The sequence below is a fragment of the Desmodus rotundus genome, chromosome 5 (assembly GCF_022682495.2).
Source record: "Desmodus rotundus isolate HL8 chromosome 5, HLdesRot8A.1, whole genome shotgun sequence".
Classification (NCBI taxonomy): domain Eukaryota; kingdom Metazoa; phylum Chordata; class Mammalia; order Chiroptera; family Phyllostomidae; genus Desmodus; species Desmodus rotundus.
This window is the reverse complement of record NC_071391.1, coordinates 70,292,188-70,319,062: the sequence shown is the minus strand read 5'-3', so window position 1 is coordinate 70,319,062 and position 26,875 is coordinate 70,292,188. Positions and strand designations below refer to the sequence as shown.

Genomic DNA, 26,875 nt, shown 5'->3' with positions numbered 1-26,875 from the left:
CTTAGTTTTTCTTTTTTTACCTTTGCCTGAGGAGTCATTAAAAAAAAGTACTGCTAAAACCAATGTCAAAGAGTTTACTGCCTATGTTTTCTTACAGGAGTTTTATGGTTTCAGGGCTTATATGTAAGTCTTTAATCGTTAAGGTTGCTTTACTTTGGCTATGCTGGGTCTTCTGTGATTTTATATAAATTTTAGGATTATTTGTTCTAGTTCTGTGGAAAATACCATTGGTATATTGAGAAGGATTACATTGAATCTGTAAATTGCTTTTGATAGTATGGACTTTTTAATGATACTAATTTTTTAATCCATGAACATGGTATATCCCTCCATTTATTTCTGTCTTCAGCTTCTTTCATTAATGTCTTACAATTTTCAGAGTACAGGTCTTTCACCTCCTTGGTTAAATTTATTGCTAGATATTTTATTCTCAATTTCTTTTCTGAGAGTTTGTTATTTGTGCAGAGAAACACAACTGATTTATGAATATTAATTTTGTATCCTGCAACTTAACTGAATTCATTTACTCTAATGCTTTTTTGGTGGAGTCTTTAGAATTCTTTTTACATAGTGTTATATGTCTATGTGGTTGAAGGTTTTGCATCGATGTTCATTGGGATAATGGCATGTAACTTTTTAAACATGACTTTAGTCTTGGTATTAGGGTAATGCTGACCTCATAGAAAGAGTTTGGAAGCATTTCTTTCTCATGTATTTTTTGGAATAGTTCGAGAAGGACAGTTCTTACTTAGAAACTTGATAGAATTTACCTATGAAGCCTCCTGGTCCTGGAATTTGTAGTTGGGAGTTTTTTGATGACTGGTTCAATTTCATTACTAGTAAGTGGTCAGTTTGGATTTTCTATTTCTTCCTCTTTTACTCTTGGAAGGTGGTTGTTTCTAGAAATTTACCCATTTCTTGTCCAATTTTTTGATCTATAATTGTTTGTAGTATTCTCTTAGGATCTTGTATTTCTGTGGTGTCAGTTTTCACTTCTGTTTAATTTATGATTTTATTTGGACCACTCCTTTTTTTTTTTAAGTATAGCTAAAGGTTTATCAATTTCATTTATCTTTTCAAAGAACCAGTTGTTTCATTGATCTTTACTATTGCTTTTTTAACTTTTTCATTTATTTCTGTTCTGACCTTTATTATTTTCTTTCTTCTAACTTAGAACTTTGTTTTTTGTTTTTCTGTTTTCTTTCGGTGTAAAGTTAGATTGTGGATGTGGGATTTTTCTTGTCTTAAGGTAGGCTTGTATCGCTGGGCACTTTTCTCTTAGAACTGCTTTTGCTGCTTTCCATAGATTTTGGAAAGTTGTATTTTCATTGTCATTTGTTTCAAGGTATTTTTTAAATTTCCTCTTTTTAATTTGTCCTTGAGCAGCTGGTTGTTTAGAAGCATGTTTAGTCTCTTAAGTGTTTGTGTTTCTTGCAGTTTTCTTTTTGTAATTGATTTCTAGTTTTATATTGCTGTAGTTGGAAAAGATGCTTGATATGATGTCAGTGTTCTGGAATTTATTGAGACTTGTTTTGTGTCCTAACATGTGGTCTATTCTGGAGAATGTACAAGTGCACTGGAAAAGAATGTGTATCCTGTAGTTTTGGGATGAAATGTAGTGTATATATCTATTAAGTCCATATCATTTAATGTGTCCTTTAGGACAATGTTTTCTTACTTAGTTTCGGTCTGTGTGATGTGTTCATTGATGTTATGTTCCATATTTCTGTCAGTTTTTTTCCTTCATGTTTGTTAATATTTTCTTTATATATTTAGGTCGTCCTATTTGGATACATAAATATTTATGATTGTTGTAACCTTTTTTGGACTGACCCCTATCTATATTATTAAATAACATCCTTTGTCTTTCATTACAGTCTGTTTTAATGTCTATTTTGTCTAATAGAAGTATTGCTAACCCAGTTTTCCGTTGGTTTTCATTTGCATGGATCCACTCCTTGAAGTTTCTGTGTGTCTTTTGTTATTTGAAATGAGTGTCTTGTATGTTGTAGGCAATCAGCCACCCTATGTCTTTTGACTGAAGTTTTTAGTCTAATTACATTTATAGAAATTATTGATAGGTATGTTCTCATTGCCATTTTATTGTTTTCCAGTTATTTTTGTAGTTCTCTATTTCTTTCCTCTTTTGTTCTTTTGTGGTATGCTGGTTTTCTTTCGTGTTATGTTCGGTTCCTGTGTCTCTCTGTGTGTGTGTGTGTGTGTGTGTGTGTGTGTGTTGGAGGTTTTTGGTTTGTGTTTACCATGAGCATATATTGACCTGTATATATACCTGTCTATTTTAAACGGATAGGCTTTTAAGTTTGAACACATTCTAAAAGTGCTACATTTTTATCCCCCCCCTCATGTTTTATCTTTTTATATTATATTTTAGATCTTTTTGTTTTGTGTATCTCCTTACTACTTAATTGCAGTTATAGTTGATTTTACTATTTTTCTCTTAATCTTTCTACTAACTATTTAGGTGGCTTACCCACTGCCTTTTCTATATATTTGCCTTTGCCAGTTAGGTTTTTGTTTTACTTTCTTATTTCTGATTATGGCTTTTTTCTCTATTCTCCCAAGTTCTCTGAGCATTTTTATCACCATTACTTTGATTTTTTTCCCCAGATAAATTAACTTGCCTGTGTGTCATTAGGGTTTTTTCCTGGGTTTGATTTTACTCTTTCATTTGGAACATATTCCTCAGTTTCCTCATTTTGTTGGTCACACTGTGTTCATTTCTATGAAGTAGGTGAAACAGCTACCGCTCCCAGTCGTGAAGGAGTAGCCTTTTATTTTGTGTATAGGAACAACCCCTGTTTAGACTGTGCATGTCAGTGGCTTTGGCAAGCTGACTAGAGATGGAGTGGCCATGGCCAGCATGTCCTGAGGCCACTCTGTTGGGAGGGCCATTTAGAGCTGGGGCAGGAATGCGGTAAGGTCTCCTGTGGTTGGCTTTTCCAGGTCCCTTCTGGTGGGTGGCAAGCTGGAGTTGGGTGGGCCTTTGAGGTGTCCTGGTGCCCTGAGCTCCAGAACCACCTGATAGGGTGTCTGACTATAGGTGGAAAGCTATTGTCGTCTACAGGTCCTCGGTGAGCTGGGGTGGCTTTGCAGGCTGGCTAGAGTGTGTAGCCTGAGCTCCAACTCATGCTACCCAGGTGGAGGGGGAATGTAAATTGTGGCCTCTTTTTTTCTTTTTTAGTTACCTGGCATGAGCTACAAAGCAGTCTGCACAGGGCTGCTACTTTTGCTGGGCTTGGAGATGCCTGAGAAAGGCCAGGCTGCAAACCAAGACCGTTTAGTTTAGGACCTGGGGCCACTTTTTAGGAAAGTCCACAGCTTCAGCCAGGCAGGCTGTTTATATAGAAAAGTTACTGGAAAGGGCTTTAGTAGGCCTGCAAGTCAAGTGAGGCAGGGCTTCAGGGCATCACCAGGGTGATTTGAACAGTGCTAGACAGGTAGATGGAACTCAGATACGGTACACAGGCTGCCAGCTCTGTGAGGGAGGGATCGTCAAAGGAACAATGGCGTCTGCCAGCTCTTCTGTCTGAGAAAAACCACCCACCCCCATAGTTCTTACCCCAATACCAGGCAATTCAGTTCCTCTCCATATGTTCCTCATTCCTTTTGAGTTGCTGTCCCAGGGCTGGCGCTCAGAGAGAATCAGTGTGAGTACGTCCATGTGCTGGCCCTTTCAAAAGAATGCCTGGGACCCCAGAAGCACTTTGTCTGACTAGCCTCAATCCCCACTGGTTTTTACAACCAAAGTTGTAGATGCCTGTCTTCTTTTCACTGGATCTCTGGTCTGGTGGTGCCTAGTGTGAGGATGGGATACCTCCCTCCTTAGGGTAGACTCAACAAGTGAGATATCTCCTCCAATTTTTATCTGCCACACATGAGTGTGGGACCAGCCCAATCTGCATCTCGTGCCCTCCTACCAGTCTCAATGTGACTTCCTTAATTCCCTAGTTGTAGGACTTCCATTCTGCTATATTTCAGGGGTTCTGAATGATGGTTGTTTGTAAAATAGTTGTAATTTTTTTTTAACTTTTTCTGTTGTACAGTTTTCTGCCTTTTCCCCCAGCCTTCCCCACCAGCCCATCCCTCTTTACCTCCCTCCCCTCCTTCCACCCTGCCTTGTTATTGTCCATGTCTCCTTCACATGGACAATATATAATTGTTCCTGCAAACCCTTCACCCTTTTCCCCTATAATCCCCTCTTCTCTCCCCTCTGGTCATGTCAGCCTATTTTCAACTTCAGCGTCTTTGGTTATATTTTGCTTGCTTGTTCATTTTGTTGATTAGGTTCCTGTTAAACGTGAGATCATATGTTATTTGTCTTGCACCACCTGGCTTATATCACTTAGCATAATGCTCTATAGTTCCATCCGTGCTGTCACAAACAGTAGGAGCTCCTTCTTTCTTTCTGCTGCATAGAATTCCATTGTGTAAATGTACCATAGTTTTTTGATCCATTCATTTACTGGTGGGCACTTAGGTTACTTCCAGCATTTGCCTATTGCCAATTGTGCTGCTGTGAACATTGGGGTGCATAGGTTCTTTTGGATTGGTGTTTCAGGGTTCTTAGGATAGAATCCTAGCAGTGGAATTGCTGGGTCAAAAGGCAGTTCCATTTTTAGTTGGAACTTCCATACTGTTTCCCATAGTGGTTGCACCAGTCTGCAATCGCACCAACAGTGCACTAGGGTTCCCTTTTCTCCACAACCTCTCCAACACTTGTTGTTTATTGCTTTGTTTATGATGGCCATTCTCAATGGTGTGAGGTGGTATCTCAATTATGGTTTTAATTTGCATCTCTCTGATAGCTAGTGATACTGAACATCTTTTCATATGTCTCTGGGCCCTCTGTATGTCTTCCTTGGAGAAGTGTCTGTTCAAGTCCTTTGCCCATTTTATAATTGGGTTGCTTATCTTCTTAGAATGAAGTTGTTTGAGTTCTTTATATATTTTGGCGATCAAACCCTTGTCTCAGGTATCGTTGGCAAATATGTTTTCCTGTACGGTTGGTTCTCTTTTCATTTTAATGCTGTTTTCTTTAGCTATGCAGAAGCTTTTTATTTTGATGAGGTCCCATTTGTTTATTCTTTCCTTTATGTCCCCTGCTCTAGGGGACATATCAGTGAAAATATTGTTGTATTGAATATCTGAGATTTTCCTGCCTATGTTCTCCTGTAGGACTTTAATGGTGTCAAGATTTATATTTAAATCTTTTATTCACCTTGAATTTATTTTTGTGTATGGTGTAAGTTGGTACTCGAGTTTCATTTTTTGTCCATGTAGCTGTCCATCTCTCCCAACACCATTTGTTGAAGAGGCTATTTTTAATCCATTTTATGCTGCTGCCCGCTTTGTTGAAAATTAATTGACCGTAGAGACTTGGTTTTATTTCTGGGCTCTTCTATTCTGTTCCCTTGGTTTATATGTCTATTCTTATGCCAGTACCAGGCTGTTTTGATTACAGTGGCCTTGTAATACAGTTTGGTATCAGGTATTGTGATCTGGCCTCCTTTGCTCTTCTTTCTCAAAATTGCTGCAGCTATTTGGGGTTGTTTATGGTTCCATATAAATTTTTGAAGTGTTTGTTCTATATCTGTGAAATATGCCATTGGTACTTGTAATAGGTATTGCATTGAATCTATAAATTGCTTTGGGTAGTATGAACATTTTGATGATGTTAATTCTTCCGATCCATGAACATGGTATATGTTTCCACTTGTTTGTGTCTTCCCTAATTTCTTTCTTCAGCATTCTGTAGCTTTCTGAGTACAAGTCTTTTACCTCCTTGGTAGTTTATTCCTAGGTATTTTTACTTTTCTTGTGACTATATCAAATGGGATTTTTTTCTTGATTTCTGCTTCTGATGTTTCATTGTTGGTATACAAAAATGCCTTTGATTTCTGGATATTGACTTTGTATCCTGCTGTTTTTCCAAGTTCATTTATTAGGTCAAGTAGTTTTTTGTTGGAGTCTGTAGGATTTTCTATGTACACTGTCACGTCGTTTGCAAACAATGACAGTTTTGTTTCCTCTTTCCAATTTGGATACCTTTTATTTCCTTTTCTTGTCTGATTGCTGTGGCTAGGACTTCCAATACTATGTTGAATAGAAGTGGTGGAAGTGGATCACCTTGTCTTGTTCCTGATCTTAGTGGGAAAGATTATAGTTTTTGCCCATTGAGTATGATGTTGGCTGTAGGTCTCTCATACATGGCCTTTATTATGTTGAGGAATGCTCCCTCTATTCCCACTTTGCTGAGTGTTTTTATCATAAATGGGTGCTGTACCTTAGCAAATGCTTTTTCCACATCTATTGATATGATCATGTGATTTTTGTCTTTGCTTTTGTTTATGTGATGCATTACATTTATCGATTTGCAAATATTGTACCATCCTTGCATCCCTGGGATGAATCCCACTTGGTCATAGTGTATGATCTTTTTAATGTATTGCTAGATGTGGTTTGCCAATATTTTGTTGAGGATTATAGCGTCTATGTTCATCAGCGATATTGGCCTGAAGTTTCCTTTTTTTGCTGTGTATCTGGTTTTGGGATTAGGATGATGCTGGCTTCATAAAAAGAGTTTGGGAGTCTTCCATCTTCTTGGATTTTTTGGAATAGTCTGTGAAGGATGGGGGTTAGTTCTTCCTTAAATGCTTTGTAGAATTCTCCTGTGAAACCGTCTGGTCCAGGACTTTTGTGTGTGGGAAGCTTTTTGATTACTGTTTCAATTTCATTAGGTGTTATCGTTCATTAGGTGTTCGATTTCATCAGGTCTATTCAGGCTTTCTGCTTCTTCATTGAGTTTTGGGAGGTTATATTTTTAGAAATTTGTCCATTTCATCTAGGTTTTCACATTTCTTGGCATATAGTTCTTCATAGTAATTTCTTACACTCCTTTATATTTCTGTGGTATCAGTTGTAGTCTCTCCTCTTTCATTTCTGATTGTGTTTATTTGGGTCCCCTCTCTTTTTTTCTTGATGAGTCTGCTTAAAGGCTTGTTGATTTTGTTTATCTTTTCAAAGAACCAGCTCCTGGATTCATTGATCCATACAATTGTGCTTTTTTAGTCTCTGTGTTGTTTAATTCTGCTCTGAACTTGGTTATTTGCTCCCTTCTACTTGCTCTGGGTTGTCTTTGTTGTTGTTCTTTGAGTTCTTGTAGGTGTAGGGTTAGGTTGTTCATTTGGAATGTTTCTATTTTTTTTAGGTAGGTCTGTATCGCTATGAACTTCCCTCTCAGGACTGCCTTCGCTGTGTCCCATAAATTTTGGGTTGTTGTGAGTTCATTTTCATTTGTTTCCAGAAACTTTCTGATATCTTCTTGGTCTCATTCTTGACCCATTCATTGTTTATTAGTATGCTATTCAATCTACATGAGCTTGAGTGTTCTTGAGTTTTTTCCTTGAGGTTGGTTTCTAGTTTTAGTCCCTTGTGGTCAGAGAAAATGCTTGATATGATTTCAGTTTTCTTGAATTTGTTGAGGCTTGTTTTGTGTCCTCTCATGTGGTCTAGCTTTGAAAATGTTCCATGTTCATTTGAAAAGAATGTGTATTTTGCTTCTTCGTGTTGAAAGGCTCTCTATATATCAGTTAAGTCCATTTCATCTAGGACATTGTTAAATGCTGCAATATCATTGTTGATATTTTGTTTGGAAGATCTATCCATTTTTGACAGTGGGGTGTTGAGATCCCCTACTGTAATTGTGTTGCTCTCAATATCTTTCTTGAAGTCTTCAAGATTTTCTTTATGTATTTGGGTGCTCCTATGTTGGGTGCATATATATTTAAAATGTTTATGTGTTCTTGATGGATTCTTCCTTTGAGTATTATGAAGTGACCTTTGAGTCTCTGTTTATGGCCCTTATTTTGAAGTCTATTTTGTCTGATATGAGTATTGCTACCCTGGCTTTTTATTTCCTGTCTGTTTGCTTGGAAAATTTGTTTTCAGCCCTTCACTATCAGTCTGTGTAGGTCTTTTGTCCTGAGGTGGGTCTCTTGTAGGCAGCATATGTGTGGGTCATGCTTTCTTATCCATTCAGCTATTCTATGTCTTTTGTTTGGAGCATTTAATCCATTTACATTTAAGGTTATTATTGATTGTCTTAAATGTAAAGTCCAGATTCATAGTAAGAATCTTATATAGCATATATATACTTTTTACCTAGTTTTATAGTTTATTCTGTGATTGTCAGTTCTTAAACCTGATAGGTGACAGTGTTTTTAAATTTTTGATCCTAACCTGAAAAAAAAGATGTTTAACATGTAATTCAGAGGAAGTATAAAAAATAAAAACCAAAACCATAATTATTGCCTTATTAAAGAGATGAACTATTTAAAAGAACCAGACTAATTGAAAGTGTGTGTGTTTGTCTGTGTGTAGTCTATGGTATGTCTAGTAAATACGCTATCTCAAAGTATAATGATAGACTCACTATAATAGAACCAAATGTTATAGTGAGAACAGGAGTACAGTTATTAATTGATGTTTCTGAGGTTTTATCTTAATCTTTTTTTTCCCTAGGATTCATCTATGGTATCTCAAGTTTTATGAACGGTTTTAGGGAAAAAAAGCATATATTGTATTCTCAGTTATACTTAGTGGTGTTTTTCAGAGTTTTGTTTGTTTGTTTGTTTTGTCAAATTATCATGCTGTATTTAATATTGTTTCCCAGGTTTCCCTAGAAAGAGAACGACAACACGATCAAACACATGTTCAGAGTCAACTTGAAAAATTGGACCTTCTTGAGCAGGAATATAACAAACTTACCGCAATGCAGGCGCTTGCAGAAGTCAGTGAATGTACTTTTCACTCATCAATGTGTAATATCATTTCTTTTGTAAAATTGATTATTTTTTTAAAAGATTTTATGTATTTATTTTTAGAGAAGAGGGGAAGGGAGGGAGAAAGAGAGGGAGAGAAACATCAGTGTCATTGCCTCTCATGCGCCCCCTACTGGGGACCTGCCCTACAACCCAGGCATGTGCCCTGACTGGGACTCCAACCGGTGACCCTTTGGTACACAGGTCAGCACTTAATCCACTGAGTCACACCAGGCAGGGCTAAAATTGGTCATTTTATAATACTAGATATTTATAGAAAGGTGATCTTAAAACAAAAAAACAAATTTTTTAAAGGGAGAAGTGTAATTTGGAGAGAATGTTCACATTTTAAAACCTTGATGTACATGAGAAGGGGTTTTGTTTTTTCTTAATGTTTGAAGATTAAATGTTTTTGAGTATTCCTAAGGCTTTTATCACTTGGTTTAAGTTGTTCTGTGACCTAAGCTTAATTTTAATTCTCTTGGGAAGTATTTAATACCACTGACACTAATGTTTCAGATTTAACTTCCATCTAACCTGAGTGCCTTCATACAGAGCTGGGTTCTTTGACCATAGATTTTACCCATAATTTATTCTGTTGAACCTCACAGCTACCTTGCAAATGACTTATAATGAATCACAGGGGAGTGTCAGGGATACTGGCAGACTGAGAACCATTACCAGAATGAACTAACAAGCTTATATTTACTATGCTAAATATGTACTCATATTCCTTTGTTGCTGTATTAAAATTTTACTAATAGACAATAGCCTTTTTCACTGTTACCACTTTGAATGTTTTTTCACTAGAAAAAAATGCAAGAGTTGGAAGCAAAACTTCGTGAAGAAGAAAAGGAAAGAAAACGTATGCAGGCTAAAGCAGCTGAGGTACATTGAAATGTGAACAGTTAGGCTCCTCATATATTGTACTACTCTCTTTATATGAATAGGTGATTAACTGTGGGCCTCTTTGGTTATTTATATTTTGGAATGGTCTATTAATAAATTCTTAGATATGTAGCTTAATATGGAAAATTATAAGCATTTTTAGAGTAAAAACTCAGCATTTCTTTAGAGTTTTTCAAATTACAAGGTTTCAATCAGTATTTTTAAAAATCAATACACTGAAAAATATCAGACTATATACATAATAAGTTAATAATACATAACTATGTAAAACTTTTCACATGGGCCACCACTATTAGAGAACCAACAGTATGGGAAAACATATTTGCCAGTGATACCTCAGACAAGGGCCTGATCTCCAAAATATATAAAGAACTCACATGACTCTACTCCACGAAGACAGACAACCCAATTAAAAAATGGACAAAGGACTTGAACAGACACTTCTCCAAGGAAGACATACGGAGGGCCCAGAGACATATGAAAAGATGCTCAGCATCACTAGCCATCAGAGAGGTGCAAATTAAAACCACAATGAGGTACCATCTCACACCGGTTAGAGTGGCCAACATAAACAAATCAACAAACAAATGTTGGAGAGGATGTGGAGAAAAGGGAACCCTAGTGCACTGTTGGTGGGAATGCAGACTGGTGAGGCCACTGTGGAAAACAGTATGGAATTTCCTCAGAAAACTAAAAATGGAACTGCCCTTTGACCCAGCAATTCTGCTGCTGGGATTATACCCTAAGAACCCTGAAACACCAATCCAAAAGAACCTATGCACCCCAATGTTCATAGCAGCACAATTTACAATAGCCAGGTACTGGAAGCAACCCAAGTGCCCATCAGCAAACGAGTGGATCCAAAAACTATGGTATATTTACACAATGGAATTCTATGCAACAGAGAGAAAGAAGGAGCTTCTACCCTTTGCAACAGCATGGATGGAACTGGAGAGCATTATGCTAAATGAAATAAGCCAGGCGGTGAGGGACAAATACCATATGATCTCACCTTTAACTGGGACATAATCAATAGAAGAAAAAAGCAAACAAAATATAACCAGAGACATTGAAATTAAGAACATTGTAACAATAGCCACAGGGGAGTGGGGAGGGGATAGTGGGGAGAGGGGTCTATAGGAGCTACTATAAAGGACGCAAGGACAAAATCAAGGGGGAGGGTAGAGGTGGCAGAGGGAGGTGGGACTGGCTGGGGTGGGGTGGAGGGATGGGGAGAAAATGCAGACAATTGTAATGGAATAAAAATAAATTAATTAAAAAATAATCAAAAATTAAAAAAATAAAATCGTAAAAATAATTGAATTCATCATATATATTTTCTATTCTAATAATCAAAGCCAGTGCCATTTCAAAATCATAAATAGACCAAGCAAACTCTTAAAAAAAAAAAGAAAGAAAGAAATACTTGAAAGCCATCCTTCAGTATCCTACTTATAGGTGCTTTCTTTTCCTTGGTAACCTCAACACACCAGGACAGAAGTGGAAGTAATGGGCTGCCCCAATAGCTATTGACGTACTAAGTGACCAAAGCTACCATATTAGGAAAATGAGTTTGCTCACTAGTCTTAGATTTTTCTCCTATTCAGTGGCCACTAGGTAGAATGGATAAGGCAGTGTGAATTCCCCAAAACACTGAGTTTATATACAAAAACCAGAACTGCATTTCTAGAAGAATTAGCAACACTTCTGTACCCAGTAAGTCTTCCATACAGGCCCAATAAAAGACTTAATGTTTATAACTGTTAACACTCTCCCTTTAGAAGCTTATTTATTAAAATGTCTCCCATATATTGACCTCCCGGTTCCAGTCTTTTTTTTATATGTGTAACATTTGTATGTATCTTTTCTCATTATAATATTAACATAAGAAGCAGGACCCGATTCCAAAACAATTGGGAATGGAGGCTTTGTAGTTCAGGCTATGACCAGATGCCTGGGATCACTTCATGAGTGTGCTCACAGGAGTATAACCATTCTGTTAATCTCATCTTTGTTACCTTGTCTGTTCCTTTTCATGATTCCCAGAATTCACTGACTTAGCATATTCTTCTATTAAAGCTGATATATTTTTCTCAAATGTATACCTTTTGGTCGATTTGTATATTTTTCCCCTCAGTGTGCTTTCTGAGTTGTATAGTCATGTGGCTTTATTTTTGACTGCCAACAAATTTTAAAATTACTTGGTTTCTCTGCCAATTTCACTTTAAGGTGGGCCACTTACTGTATCTACGTTTCCTCACTTGTAACAAGAAACTTTGGGTTGTGCTTTATATATCTTGTTGTGAGTCCCATTGTACATGCAGTACAAAATTAAACAAGTTCATTATTTTGTTTGAAAAATTATTTTATGGTATTTTTGCTTTTTTATTTAGCAGGCATAAAAGTAGGGACTAAATCAGTTACTACTGATAATGTAATATCAGTAAAAGTTTTGAGTTCTGATAGTAAAACTCTTGTAGTGGAAGAACAATGGCCAAGCATCATGGTAAGTGGTTCCAAGTCTAGGTTACCCTAATTTGTATAGTCTTAGGCAAGATATTTAACCATTCAGGGTTTGAATTTTACCAGTGATAAACTGATCTTCATTTTATATCTTCTTAGTGTTAGATCAAAAAAGAGAAAAAGATAATTAAAGCATGCACTTTTTTTTTCTTTTTTTTATTGATTATGCTATTACAGGTTTCCCAATTTTTCCCCCTTTACCCCCCTCCACCTTGCCCCCTCAACCCTCCAGCATTTCCCCCCTTAGTCCATGGGTTGTACATATAAGTTCTTTGAGTCCTCTGTTTCCTATACCATTTTTTATCTCTCCCCGTCTATTTTATGCCTACTAATTATGCTTCTTTTTCCTTGTACCTTTTTCCCCCTATTCCTCCCTTCCCCCTCTCCACTGAAATCCCTCCATGTGATGTCCATTTCTCTGATTCTGTTCCTGTTCTGGTTGTTTGCTTAGTTTTTGTTTTCATTGTTTTTCTTTTCTTTTAGGTTCATTTGTTGATAGTTAGGAGTTCTCATTTTACTGTTCATAGTTTTGATCTTCTTCTTTTTCTTAGATAAGTCCCATTAATGTTTCATATAATAATGGCTGGGTGATGATGAACTCCTTGAACTTGATCATATCTGGGAAACACTTTATCTGCCCTTCCATTCTAAATGAAAGCTTTGCTGGATAGAGTAATCTTGGATATAGGTCATTGCCTTTCATGACTTCAAGTACTTCTTTCCAGCCCCTTCTTGCCTTCAAGGTTTCTTGTGAGAAATCAGCTGATAGCCTTATGGGCATGCCTTTGTAAGTAACTCTCTCCTTTCCTCTTGCTTTTTTTAGGATTCTCTCTTTATATCTAATCTTGGGTAACTTAATGATGATGTATGTGCCTTGGTGGGTTCCTCTTTGGGTCCAACTTCTTTGGGACTCTCTGAGCTTCCTGGACTTCCTGGAAGTCTATTTCCTTTGCCAGATTGGGGACATTTCCCTTCATTATTTGTTCACATAAGTTTTCAATTTCTTGCTTTTCCTCTTTTCCTTCTGGCACTCCTATAATTCGGATATTGGAACGTTTAAGGTTGTCCCAGAGGTTTATAACACTCCCTTCACTTTTTTGAATTCTTGTTTCTTCATTTTGTTCTGGGTGGATGTTTATTTCTTCCTTTTGTTACAAATCATTGGTTTGAGTCCTGGTTTCCTTCCTGTCACTGTTGGTTCCCTGAATATTTTGCTTTATTTCACTTTTGGTATCCTTCATTTGTTCTTTCATTTTTTGACCAAGCAAAATCAGTGAGCATTTTGATTACCAGGGCTTTAAATTCTCCATCAGGTTGGTTGGTGATCTCCTCATTCTTTACCTCTTTCTCTGGAGTTTTGCTCTGTTCTTTCATTTGGGTGCTATTTCTTTGTCTTGGCGCAGCTGATACGTTGTAAGGGGGCGGAGCCTTAGGTATCCACCTGGGCAGGGCAACCCTCTTTGCTCTGCTGCAGTGCTGCCTATGGGGGAGGGGCCAGAGAGGGAACAGTGCAGCTTGCCTGCTTGTCTCTGGTGCACTTTCCAAGGGACTCTAATGTGAGATTGGGAGAAACTCCCACCCTGGCAACCCCCTCCATAGTCCACTGCCACCTTTGAGATTCCGTTTCGCCTTTAGTCAGCCCCTCACTCGAAGCCTGGCTGGAGCCAGGTGTGCTGCTTACTGGTCTGGTGGTTCTCGTTGATTTTTTGTTTTTAACTCCTTGGTTGTCTGAGTTCCATGCAGTTTGATTTTCTGGTGCTTTTGGTTATTTATTGATTTTAGATTGATTGATATCCTCCTTTTGGTTGTGCAAGAAAGCGAAGGGTTTCTACTTATGCCTCCATGTTGGTGGGAACTACTAATTAGAGCACTTTAAAATGTTAAAACTCTGCCACACAAATATATGACAGTTTCCAGGAAGAACTAAAAAGCTGGAAGTTAAATTATTGGAAAAAATTGTTCTTTTGTGTACTATTCAAACTCATTGGCTTTTTAGGTCTTCTAGAATAGTAATTTCATGTTCATTGAATTATATTTAATCAGTTTGCTGTTTATAAACATTGTTAAATGTGTGGAAATTTAGATGCTCCTGAGAACCTTTGTCACTGAATAGAGCCTATCCCCAGAGAATTCAGTCATTGTGGGAAGTATTAGTAATGATCTCAGTGTTTTTTTTTAGATTTTATTTATTTATTTTTAGAGAGAGGGGAAGGGAGGGAGAAAGAGAGAAAGAAACATCGATGTTAGAAACGTCAATTGGTTGCTTTTCATACATGATCCAACTAGGGGTCGAACCCACAACCCAGGCAAGTGCCCTGACCAGGAATCAAACCAGCGACCTTTTGGTTTACAAAAGGATGATGTCCAGCCAACTGAGCCTCACTGGTCAGGGCTCAGTATTTCTTTTAACTAATCCATTTGTCCTACATGTTTGTTTCAGCTCCATCTTAATTTCCCGAGGAACTTTAAAATACTTTTAAATGCAAATTTTCCAAACCCGGAAGGTTCAAAATCATGAGGTCTGGAGAAAAGCAATCTGACTTTTTCTCATAATCCTCAGACTTTTGATACACAGGCAGGTTGGAAAACCACATTCTAGACTAATAAACTTGTGAATGTGTATGTGTGTATTAAATTTTTTAAGTAAAGTTGTAAGTTGGTTTAGAGAAAATAGCATCCTTATTTGAAATCCTTAGTAATTGCTTGTAGAATTTCTACCATGTAGATGGAGATTATTTTTAATGTAGTTACTGAGCTTCTGGACTAAGGGGCTTGATATTTGCTGACATACCTTCCAGTTGTCTTGGACTTAAATTTTCAGTCTTTTTCTTATCTTTTAAGTGTGTGAGTTTTTAAAAGAGGAAGAAATGTGTTTCATTCTCAAGCTGCTCTTGTGTCTGGCACTGTTGTAGATTCTGTGTGCAAAAGGAAGAAAATTCTGAAGCATCAGTTTGCAGGTAGATTTAGTGTATTTAACTCATTGCCTACAATTTATGGAGCAACTACGAATAATTAGGCTAAAATAGGACAAATTATAACACTGCACTTCAAGGTAAATTGAGATATTGGTTATTGATTAAAATGTTTGACAGGTATTGACAGATTGGTTCAAGACATAGTTATATAGCTATGATGTATTTCTTAGTCAGATACTACTGTAGGTTTTACAGGCTTTTACATGACAAATCTCAAATCATAGCTTTTATTTCTACAGCATTAACTTTAGGCTCTCATATTTTTTCTAGTTGCAGACAGGTCTAGAAACAAATAGACTTATCTTGGAAGATAAGGCAACTTCTTGTGTTCCCAGTGCAAGAAAAATTAAAAAAAAGAAGTCAAAACCACCAGAAAAGGTATGAAAACAACCAGTAAGTCAAAGTACTGATTATTGTTGGGTGTAATTTATGTGAAAACACTCATTAACCATGTGTTACTACAACCTTGGATGAGCACATTAAATCTTCTTCATTCTCAGTTTCTTCATTGGGAAAATGGAGATAAGTAATATTTATTTCTCAGTTTTTACCCTGATAGTGAGGTAATATATATGAAAGCATTTTAGCACTATAAAACACTGCATAAATGTTAGTTAATACTCAGTATTGCATGAATTACCTTTTGCTCTTAAAGTGTTTTATACACGCAACTCTAGACTGTAACTGCTATAGTGTCAGGTACCGTTTTTTCTTTCCTAGGCTAGGATGCTTGTTGACAAGTATTAGGATCATGAGACCATAATGCCAATATTGATGCGGCAAGTATTAGACCAGCAGTAAGCTCAAGATTCAGGTTAGTCATGTATAATCAGCTTTTATTGTCATATGAGTAAAATTGGTTTTTTTTCTTCTCTACTCAGAAAGTTTCTAGGAATTATTTTGCTGCACAACCACATTATAGATTATGCTTGGGTGATATGCCATTTGTAGCTGGAAAGGTGAGTTGATTGAACTCTGGATTTTTTTTTTGTATAATTTAGATCTTTGCATTAAATGTACTCATATGTGTGTATACCTGTAAGTGGTGGAAACATTTTTGGTTCAGTTATCATGGTGGGTCATTGCGGATCATAGTGATGGGAGAATGAGATGGAAGGAGGTTTTATGGGATTGGGGAAGCCCAGAGGGGAGACTACGGGGACGCTGTAAAGCAGGTAAAGTGTTTGGGGAAGGGAATTTACTAACAAAATGGAGACTGGTTTGGAGAAGAAGTGGTTGCAGAGAAGGGTCAAGGGAATAAAATAGTATGTTTATAGCACTGAATGTTTAGTATCAATCCTATTGATTTATATTTAGATACAGATATTTAAATAAAAATCACATTCTGTTTATCCTCACTTTCATATTACTCATAAGACTCATTCTCCAAGAAGCACTTACACATGGGCTTGAATCTTATATTCTTTTAGTGCTTAAATGTAGTGATGATAATTTTGTCCTATCAGCAAGTACTGAGAAATTTCTAGTAAGTGCTTTAGCACTATGTTAGTTTATACCGCTTTTTGATTAACTGCTTGTATTGGTTTCACATGTAGATGCCTTGAATACCCAACTAGATTGTGAGTTTAAGAGGCCTTGGGAGTAAGTTTTAATTTCATTTGCCTTATTTATTTAATTTTAATCTCCCCTGTCCCCCATCAAATCCTCACTGAAAGCTCGGGGAATAGACTATTTCCCGGGTTTCCCACTTGCCCACTGTAAATGTGTGAGGCACAGATCACTTGGAAAAAACTACTGCTGTCGGCCCTGTGCTCTCCCTGACCCGAAATTTACTCTCTTGTTGGATTGCAGACTATCTGTTGACCTGTGTTACTTTTTTGATCTTTTACTCCTACCAGGCTGCTTTTGTTTCACCATAGACTCTTTGCTTTAGGTTGGAAATAGAGGTTTCTCAAGGGATGACCAGTTGATCAGGATCACTGAGTATGCATTTGAAAAAGCAGATTACGATCCCACTAAATCTAAATATTCTGGATGTGAGGTCTAGAAAATCTTTTTGACGGCTCCCTAGTCCCAGTCCAATGTTCAGTTTGATTAGAGACGCACTACTACATACTTCCCTGTCCACTCTTCTCATTATGTAAACATCCAGAATAATAATTGCATATTCTATTCAAATCTGCCTACTCATGAGACATCATTATACCTCAGACATCCCATCATATTTCTAGACAGCTTTATTTGTAAGTTCTTAGTGAGTTGAAATCTGTCACTGTATAAATTCTATTCATAGGTCTTTTTCTACTTTTAGGGATTCACATGAAACATAAATGAACTCATGAGTATTGTAAAATTAAAAAAATTTTAAAGATAGCTTTATCTTTATTCTCACCTTCTGTAATAGGTTATAAGTAAAGACAACATTTTCCTCAGCTCTTAATCATAAGATGTGCTTTATGAGTTGTTTTATTGTCTCATCACTCTTTTTCTTCCGAAGTTGAACGTAGCCCTCCAAATGTGGTGTGACTCGCACACAATAGTCTGTGTCACGTTCTGGATAGTCTCTGAACTCAGCCTCGTATCATGTATGTTATGGAGGAAGCCACCCCATCCCTTTCACTCCTTGCTTCTGTAGGCAACTGAAATTAGAGATCTGTTACTGAATCTTTGCATCAGCCTCTCTGGGTTCTGTACTTGTGGAATTGACTTTTTTATATGGACTTTTTAATCAAATGAAGCTTTATAGGCATAGATTCACCCAGTCTCACATTAGATTAGAATCGAGTTTGGTCTTCCATTATATTTATATTATTCCCAAATTTAATTGCCTATCTTTGGTAATTCTCATTGATGTCATTAATACAAAGGTTGAAGCAGACAGGTTCAAAGACAGAGCTTTTCAGTCCAAGCTCCCATTTTGAAGTTACGTGTATTCTTTGGGAAATATTATTCAAACAACTGAAAATGTGCTGCCACCTAGCTGGGTGTTTCTCAAACTATCGTAGTGAAGGACCAATTTTTATTTTTAATAATACATTGTCATAGAGCAATACTTTTGTAAAATGCAACAAAAATGAATTACTAGAAGATGAAAATAAAAAGACAAAATACAAGTCCCAATGTTTTACTACTAGATTCAACAGACATAAAATTACATTAATAAATAGCAATCAGAAAAATAACAGGCAAAAGATTTTCAAAAACAATATACTGCTTGAGAGTGTATATGTAAGCAATTAGTATGATGAATACATATTACAAGTTATGAGTGCTGTAGTGTGATTTCCCATATTCAGCACATTTTTACATGTATGTCAATGTCTAAACTTGTGAATGAGACATGAATTTGTATTCTGGTAATCAAGGTTGTATTGATGACATTGTAACTTGCAAGAGGAGTTACCATTTCTAAACCATTTGATTGTAGTTGGATTTAAATTATCTTGATAAAACATGGATTAACTTTTTTATTTTGAAATGATTATAAATTCATAGGACATTGCAAAAAATAATATAAAATGGTCCTGTTTACCATTCATCCTGCTTAACCCCAATAGTAACATAGTACCTAACTGAAGTACAGTATCAAGGCCAGGAGATTAACATCAGTACAATGCACAGACCTTTCAGGTTTCCGTACTTTTACATGTACTCCTCCGTGTGTGTGTGTGTGTGCGCGTGCAAATATGCAAACACAGGTCATTGCAGTTTTATCATGTATATTTGTGTAGCCACCACCATATCATATCTACAATTTTGTCACTTCAAAATGTTATATAATGGAAGTATACAATTATGGGATGTTTTGGAATTGACTTTTTCACTCAGCATAATTCCCTTCAGATCCATCAAATTATTACGTGTTCATAGTTCTTCTATTGCCAAGTAGTATTCCATAGTACGGACGCACCACAGTTTGTTTTACCCATTCATTGTCCCATTGAAGGACATTTGGGTTGTTTCCAGTTTTTGGCGTTTACAAATAAAACCAGTATGAACATTCATGTACAGGGTTTTGTGTGGGCATATTTTTTTATTTCTCTGGGATAAATATTCAGGATTTTGTTTGTTGGATTGTATGGTAAGTGTATATTTAGTTTTTAAAGAAACCATCCCAACTATTTTTAAGTAGCTGTATCGTTTTACATTCCTAGTAGCAGTGTGTGAAAGATGCAGTTTTTCTCACCATTTAATATTGGTATTATCACATTTTATTTCAACTATTCTGATTAGTATTTTGTGAGACCTCACTGTGATTTTGATTTGTATTACCCTAATGACTGATGATATTTGAACATTGTTTTCACGCGCTTATGTGTTACCCATATATCTAACAAAATATCTATTTATATATTTTGCCCTTTTTAATTGGATTTTCTTTTTTACTGTTAGGTTTTCAGGGTTCTTTATAATACATATTGTAGGTACCGGGCATGCTTAGGATATGTGGTTTGCAAATATATTCTCCCAGTAGTAGACAAAGTGTAATTAATTGAATTTTTGGTTTTATGGATCATGCATTTGGTGTCATGTCTAAGAACTCTTTGCCTAGGCCTGTGTTGTATAGATTTTCACTTATGTTTCCATCTGTGTTTTATAGTTTTGTATTTTACATTTAAATCAGTGATCCACTTGATTTTTATATGTAATATGAAGCTGTTAGGTCAAGATTCGCTTTTTATTCTGTTTGATATATGTGCTTACCTCTTCGCCAGTACACACTACCTTGATTACTGTAGCTTTGTATAGTAAGTCTTGACATCAGGGAAAGTGATTCCTCCTATCTTACTCTTTTTCAAAATTGTTTTAGCTTTTCTAGTTCCTTTGCCACCACATATGAATTTTAAAATAAACTTGTCTCTATCTTAAAAAGAAATCTCACTGGATTGTAATAGGAATTGTGTTACATTTGTAGATCAGTTTGGGGAGATTTGACATTCTGGTTGAATATTCCAGCCCATGTGTACAGTATGTCTATCATTTATTTAGATCTTTGATTTCTTTTATCAGTGTTGTATGGTCATTGACATAATAGTTCCATGTGTTTTATTAGTTTTATGCTTTATACTAAGTTTGAGGGGAACATTGTAAATTGTATTTGGTTTTAATTTCTGTTTCTGCGTGGTCATTGCTAGTATATTTGGTTTTCGTATGTTGGTCTTACATGCTGTTACCTTGCTGAATTATTATTCCCAGGAATTATTTTTTGGATTACTTAAGATTCACGATGTACAGAATCATGTTATCTCTAAATAGGGACAGTTTAAATTCTTCCTTTTTAATTTGTATGCCTTTTATTTCCTTTTCTTGCCTTACTGCACTGGCTAGGATTTCCAGTATTATATTGTGTAAGAGTGATGAGAGTGGACATTCTTGCCTTTTTTTCTGATGTTAAGGGGAAAGCATTTGGCTTTCACCAATAAGTATGACATTAGGTATAGTTTCTTTGTCAGTGCTCTTTATCAACTTGAGGACATTTCCCTCTGTTCATGCTTTGCTGAGTGTTAATGAGCAGAATGGGTATTGGATTTTCTTAAATGCTTCATCAAATGATATGATTATACATTTTTTATCCTGTTAAGATGCTGGATTACACTGAGTGATTGTCAAATTTTGAATTAGCTTTGCATTCCTGGAATAAGGTTCACTTGGATGTGATGTATACCTCTTTCTGTAAATTGCCGAAATCAATTTACTACCTAACAAAAGAAACTAGGATTAGAAAAGAAAGTATATTTAGCTTAGCACAATGGTTTCCAAACCTCAGAGTCAACTTGGCAGTCTTAAAAATAAGTATTTCCAGTCCATGACCCCACACTGATTGAGTTTGGAGTGCTGCCTAGTAATCTGCATTTCAAATATGTTATCTGGATGATTCTTTTAGAGCCAAGTTAGACCATCCATTGATTTATGAGTTGAAATAGCATGTTAAAATTACTGTCTAGTGTTCAAAACAAAACTTTTGAGAAAGCTACCAGGTTTTCTGTGTTGATTATGTGACAAACATGACCTTAGTGCTTTCTGCTATTTGAGGATAGAGATGAGTGCAGTCACAGTCCCTGTCACCTGGGAGTGCACACTCTGTTAGTAGGTGAGACAGACGTAAGTGCAGGATAGGGCGATGCGCGCTGTGATAGTACTAAAGGCCATAAGGGATCTGAGTTGGACAAATTAATTACCTGGAGGTTTTAAGGGAATCTTTAAAAATTACATATTTGAACTAGGTTTTAAAGAATGGTATAAAAATGTCACACAAGATAAAATGGCATGTACAAATACGGTTTATTCAGATAATGGAGAGAAATTAGGAGATGGAACCTGAGGCTAGGAAACATAAATTGCGGCTCGTTTGATGTAGGACCTTGTTTTTTATATTGAGTTTGGAACCAGGGGGCTTAACAGCAGAGGATTTCAAATAGGAGAACAACATAATCAGAATAATATTTTAGGATAGCCGGTAGTACTATGGAGTTAGAGACTGGAGAGGCTGGGAGCAGAGAGACCAGTGAGGATATTTTTCCTATGGCTAATAGAGGTGGGTGCATAAATCAAGCGAATTGACAGTAAGGTGGAGAATAAAAGGATAGGAGATATTTCAAATGTTAAATCCATAAGATTTGGTTATTGATTTAACTACACTAGGAGACATATTGGAGGGGAGGTGGGGGCTCTTTTTTACCAAGGTTGGGGAGTAAAAAAGATGGCTTTGAATTACTTCTCTTCATTTTTCTTCAGTCCACCAGTCCCAGTCATGCCGTGGTAGCCAATGTTCAGCATGTCCTGCATCTCATGAAGCAGCACAGTAAAGTCTTGTGCAATGACCGAGTCGTCAACAGCGTTCCCCTGGCAAAGCAGGCGTCTGCACGAGGTGGTAAAAGTAAGAAGTTGTCAGCGACGCCTCCCTCCTCTAGCAGCATTAATGAAGAGTTGTCAGAGGTCTTACAGACTTTACAAGATGAATTTGGGCAAATGAGCTTGTGAGTTTTAGACTTTTTATTTTTTAATTACATTTAATTGTAGAATGTTTTAACTTTGATGACTTCACTAGTCGTATCTTTTGTTTGTTCAACAAATATTTGTGGAACACAATAGTTGCACCTACCACTGAGCAACTTATTAGGATTTTAGCAAATGCAACTCCTATTACCATGGTAATTTGTAAATGTGTGACTCTGTTACAAAAATGGAGACGTTTTTTAATGCAGAGAGTACTGGACCCACGGTGATTGACGTGTGGGACCTAACCATGAAAACATAGGAAACTCAACCAAGCCCTACCTTTGTTTCCATGTAGTGATCACCAGCAGCTTGCAAAACTTATCCAAGAATCACCGACCGCTGAACTGAAAGACAATTTAGAGTGCGAACTGGAGACCTTAGTGGGAAGGATGGAGGCAAAAGCCAATCAAATAACTAAAGTTCGAAAATACCAAGCCCAGGTAACTCAGGTTCCCTTTACTTGTTTCTAATGATTAAAAAAGAAAACAAACAAACAGCCCTGTCTTCAAATACAGTAATTGATGACATTGTGAATGTATCATAGATAGGGAGCTAAAGCAAGTCTTTTTTTACTGTAGACATTTGTTAATTCGATTTATTATTAAGAATTGGTGTTAAGTGGGCTGGGAAAAAAGACACTGTCTTGTGGTCTCTTAGAATAGATTTTTATAATCTAAAATACATCTTTTAAATACTGAACTTGTTTCATATTCTGATCTTTATGTTTACATGAATAAACTTTTAATTTCTGTGATGAATATAAATGGTTCTAAGTTAACCCAGGTTTTTTTTTTAAAGCACCTAGAAATTCTCATTTCTAAAGGAATAAGTCAGTTGTTACTAATTACATTAAATTAATAAAACAACCATTTGTTTAGTTATCTACTGAGTGCAGTAGGAAGCCACACTCCAGAGTTTTCGTCTGGAGAGAGAGGTAGCGATTCGCGTACGTGAGAGATGACAGTGACTGCGAGGAGGCTCGTGGGGGCGGTGCCTAGAGGCTGAGGGCCCAGTGAGACCATTAGGCCTGCCTCCGTCAGAGGCCATCAGTGAAGCAGACGGATTTGAGAAGTATGTTTTGAAAGTGGAAATGTCAAGGCTACTTGCATCTGGATCTCATGTGGAGGGGGAGGGTGGTGAGTGACCACCAACTGAAATGGAGAAGACTGACAGCACAACAGGTTTGGCCGACACTTACTACTAGGTCGCTATGTAATAGGCACAGTGCAGTGCTTCGCACATGTCGTCGCATCTATTTGTCATAGAAGGCTTGTGAAGTACATGTATTATGTCATTTCATAGATGAGAAAACTGGAGCTAAGTTTCCCAGGAGGTAGACATATCCTAAATGAAATTAAGTAACTTGCCCAAGGACATACTAAGCTTAGTGTTAAATAGCTCAGCTAGGATGCCAACTTGGGTCTTTTTAACTCCAAAACCTAAGATTTTAAGCACTTTTTTAAAGTTTGTTTAAAAAAAAAATAAATATGGTTCCTGTAGGAATAATGATCTAATCTCTGTCTTGTATCAGACTTGATAGCGTTCTCTCCAATGGAGCACCAACATGCCAGCAGCAATTTCTATCTAGTCAGCAGCTAAAGTAAAAATACAGCTCCCCTGTTGTCAATTGAATTATCTAATAACAGTGAAATAAAATAAAAATCCATTTCACAGTATTACTGTCATTCATTACCACTACTTCTCTATCCATCTGGGATATGCGTCCTTACCTGCTCAAACCAGAATGCCTTTCCCCTCTCCTTCATTTCCCGTGTCAGATCTTTTCCTCCTCCATGAGATCTGCCCCCGGGCCCTCTTACCGCTCACTCGCCCTGCTGCGCACCACTCACTGTGGCGGCAGTGCCCCACTCCTGATGCTGCCCCAGGATTAACGTGTTCACTCTCGTTTCCTTGTTCGGCGGCCACTGTGTAGTTTAAGCACTAAGTAGTAAGTAACTAGTACAATAGAGTTTTGAAGTCTTTAAAAAAAGGAAACCCTGAATATTGTTTGCGTTTTAATTGTTAAAGTACTGGTTGTCACAGAGTTTCATTAAATTCGCCTTTTTCTCTGACTTGGTTATTTGGTATAGCTGGAGAAACAGAAGACAGAGAAGCAGAAAAGGGAATTAAGAACCAGCAAAAAGACTCTTGACGAAGAAGGAAATAGCAGCAGCCGTTCTTCTGGAATCACAGGGACCACAAACAAGAAGGACTTTACCAAACTCAGACCTGGAGAAAAAAGCAGGAAAAACCTTCAGTTATTGAAGGACATGCAAACCATACAGAGTTCATTACAAAGCAGTAATTTGAGTTGGGATTACTGACTGCTACCAGGTCATAAATTTTATTCAGATAATGTGTACCTCATCAATCAAATGTTGACGATTTGCTTTCCAGGTCTCATCCTCTTATGTTGGAATCAATAGGTGTTAAGGGGCCCATGCTTTCTACATTTACACAGTCTTGTGTTACCCATCACGACTGAATGTTAAACCATCTAAATGGAAATCGGGGGAGTTTTAAAAGCAAAGAAGCCACACGTACTCTGTTTCTTTGAGATGAATTTGCTGTACCGAAATATTGTGCTTTGTAAACAAATTACCAATTTTTTACTTGTGGGTGTGATTTTTTGAAATAGTTCTTTGTATGTCTAAGTAAAATTAGGTTTAAATTATCAAAATGTGAGGCTGTCCCATAGGCAATGTTTGCTTGAAAAGTCTCATTTTTAAATCTTCCCGTGGCATGAATTGCCTATATCTAGTTTCTCCTATAACCATTAAATATACTTTGTTTTGACTTTTGATGGAGTTTTTCTATATTTAAATATTTATACATATTTAAGAAGATTGTTTTGATTTTTGACATTTCAAACATCAATCCATATTGAATACACTCGTATTGATTTTTAATCCACTGTTAAAGTTTTTTGGAAGACCCATGGCTTTCATTTTAAGTCAATTAACTGTGAAGATTATAAAAGAATATTTTAAAGTATGAACAAATTGTTAATGAAGTAAATGAGGTTCTGGAATCAAGCGAGAAAGGGAAGGTGTTGTAAAACATGCATTTGTTGTTTTTATATAGTACGTGTCTAATCATGCCATTCGGTTCAAAGCATTATGGGTTTTAAACTTTATGAAGAACCCTTTAGATGCTTTCATTGGGGTACAGGATGAGTGCAGTCTTAACTGTACACATGCAGTTGTCATTATGTTAATGATGTAAATCAATCTTGAATATATTAAGACATGTTAACTTTTTATAAATTTGCCACTTGTCAATAAAGCAGCTTTTTTTAAGGAAACACTGAAATTTTCCTTAACAGCCTGTTAATAAAGGCTTTGTTTGTTATAGTATCTTCAAAAAATGCTTTTCTAAATAGGAAATTAACATTATGAGAAATAATAAGAATATATGGTGTTTAGTACATAATTTACTTGCCTTTCTCATGCTTACATGGAAATTAAGCCCAAGAAAATTGAATTATCTCCTGGTATATAAGGTAAGAGTACTAAGGAACACATTAACCACATATTAAAGAGATTCTTTTTATGACTCCTCTGGGATTGAAATAGATTTCTAGGATTTTATCTAGATAATCAGCATGAATCGTAGTGGTTGTCTGGACACTAAGGCTTATTGAATTATTTTTCAACAGAGTTCTTCCTTTAGGGTCTTTAGATTTGGGGATGTTTGGGAATCTCCTGAAATCGTATGGTATACTCTTGCTCGCATGTACAGTTTTCTGGTGGGCAGGTTTGTGTCTTCATCGAATTCATAACAGTGAGTCCATAGACCCAGGGAATCACTGCTCTGTGCAATGGAAAATATTTCTTGTGTTTCAACCACCTTTTTAAATATTAAAACTTTTGTTACCTTTATGTTTGAATTTCAGGTCATTAAATTGTGTAGCCCTCACTTGCATTGTAGTGGCTCCACATCCTATTTAGAGAGTGGTTTAATGTTGATAAAATCCACTCCACCCCTCAGAAGTCAAACAGAAATATCCACATTAGCTTTTGATACACTCAAGTGAAAATTGAAAACCAGGAAATACACTTCAGCTGGCTTATTTGAGAGATTACAGCAGAGAATTATGTTTTCATTTGTCCACTTCTGTTTGTGTAATCTTACATGTTTAAACTTAAGTCACCTTCAAAGAACTCTTCATTTGACACAATACACCTATCAAGACTTTTTTCTACAGCTCAAAACAGTTTTTGAATTCGTCAATTTTTTATTCCTTTCACTGGTTCTGCCATTTTTTTGTTTCACCTCATCCACCTCAGCAAAACATTTCTCTTTGAGGATTTTTTTCATGCGGGGAAACAATAAAAAGTTGCTTGGTGTGAGATTAGGTGAATAGGGAGGGTGGAGCACAGGGGTCAGGCCACTTTGGGTCAAAAACTGCTGAATGCTCAGCATGGTGTGGGCAGGTGAGCTCAGAAATCATCCATTATGAAATGGGCAAATGCTGGTGAGTCTTCAAAAACAATTATAGAAGCCAAATGCTTCCTCTCACAACAACGCCAGCTGATACAGTGATACAGATGGGCCCCTTGAACACTCATTTAGCGGGGGAGCCTGTACTACAAGGGGCCTGCCCTCTGGAGGATAATTCTTGTTTATTGGACGGTGGTCCCCCCTCGTTTTCATTTCAATACAATG

General features: G+C 36.7%; 1 protein-coding gene across 1 annotated transcript in view; it reads left to right on the top strand.

Moving 5' to 3' along the window:
- Nucleotides 1-24,819, top strand: part of CEP57 (centrosomal protein 57) — a 47,456-nt gene extending 22,637 nt beyond the window's left edge. The window contains exons 5-11 of the mRNA XM_024574598.4: nt 8,693-8,809; nt 9,651-9,728; nt 15,518-15,625; nt 16,129-16,206; nt 21,944-22,185; nt 22,503-22,647; nt 24,298-24,819. Coding sequence (XP_024430366.2) covers nt 8,693-8,809; nt 9,651-9,728; nt 15,518-15,625; nt 16,129-16,206; nt 21,944-22,185; nt 22,503-22,647; nt 24,298-24,531 — 1,002 coding nt within the window. The 3' untranslated portion in view covers nt 24,532-24,819. The remainder of the gene's footprint in view (nt 1-8,692; nt 8,810-9,650; nt 9,729-15,517; nt 15,626-16,128; nt 16,207-21,943; nt 22,186-22,502; nt 22,648-24,297) is intronic.
- The last annotated feature ends 2,056 nt before the right edge of the window (nt 24,820-26,875 follow it).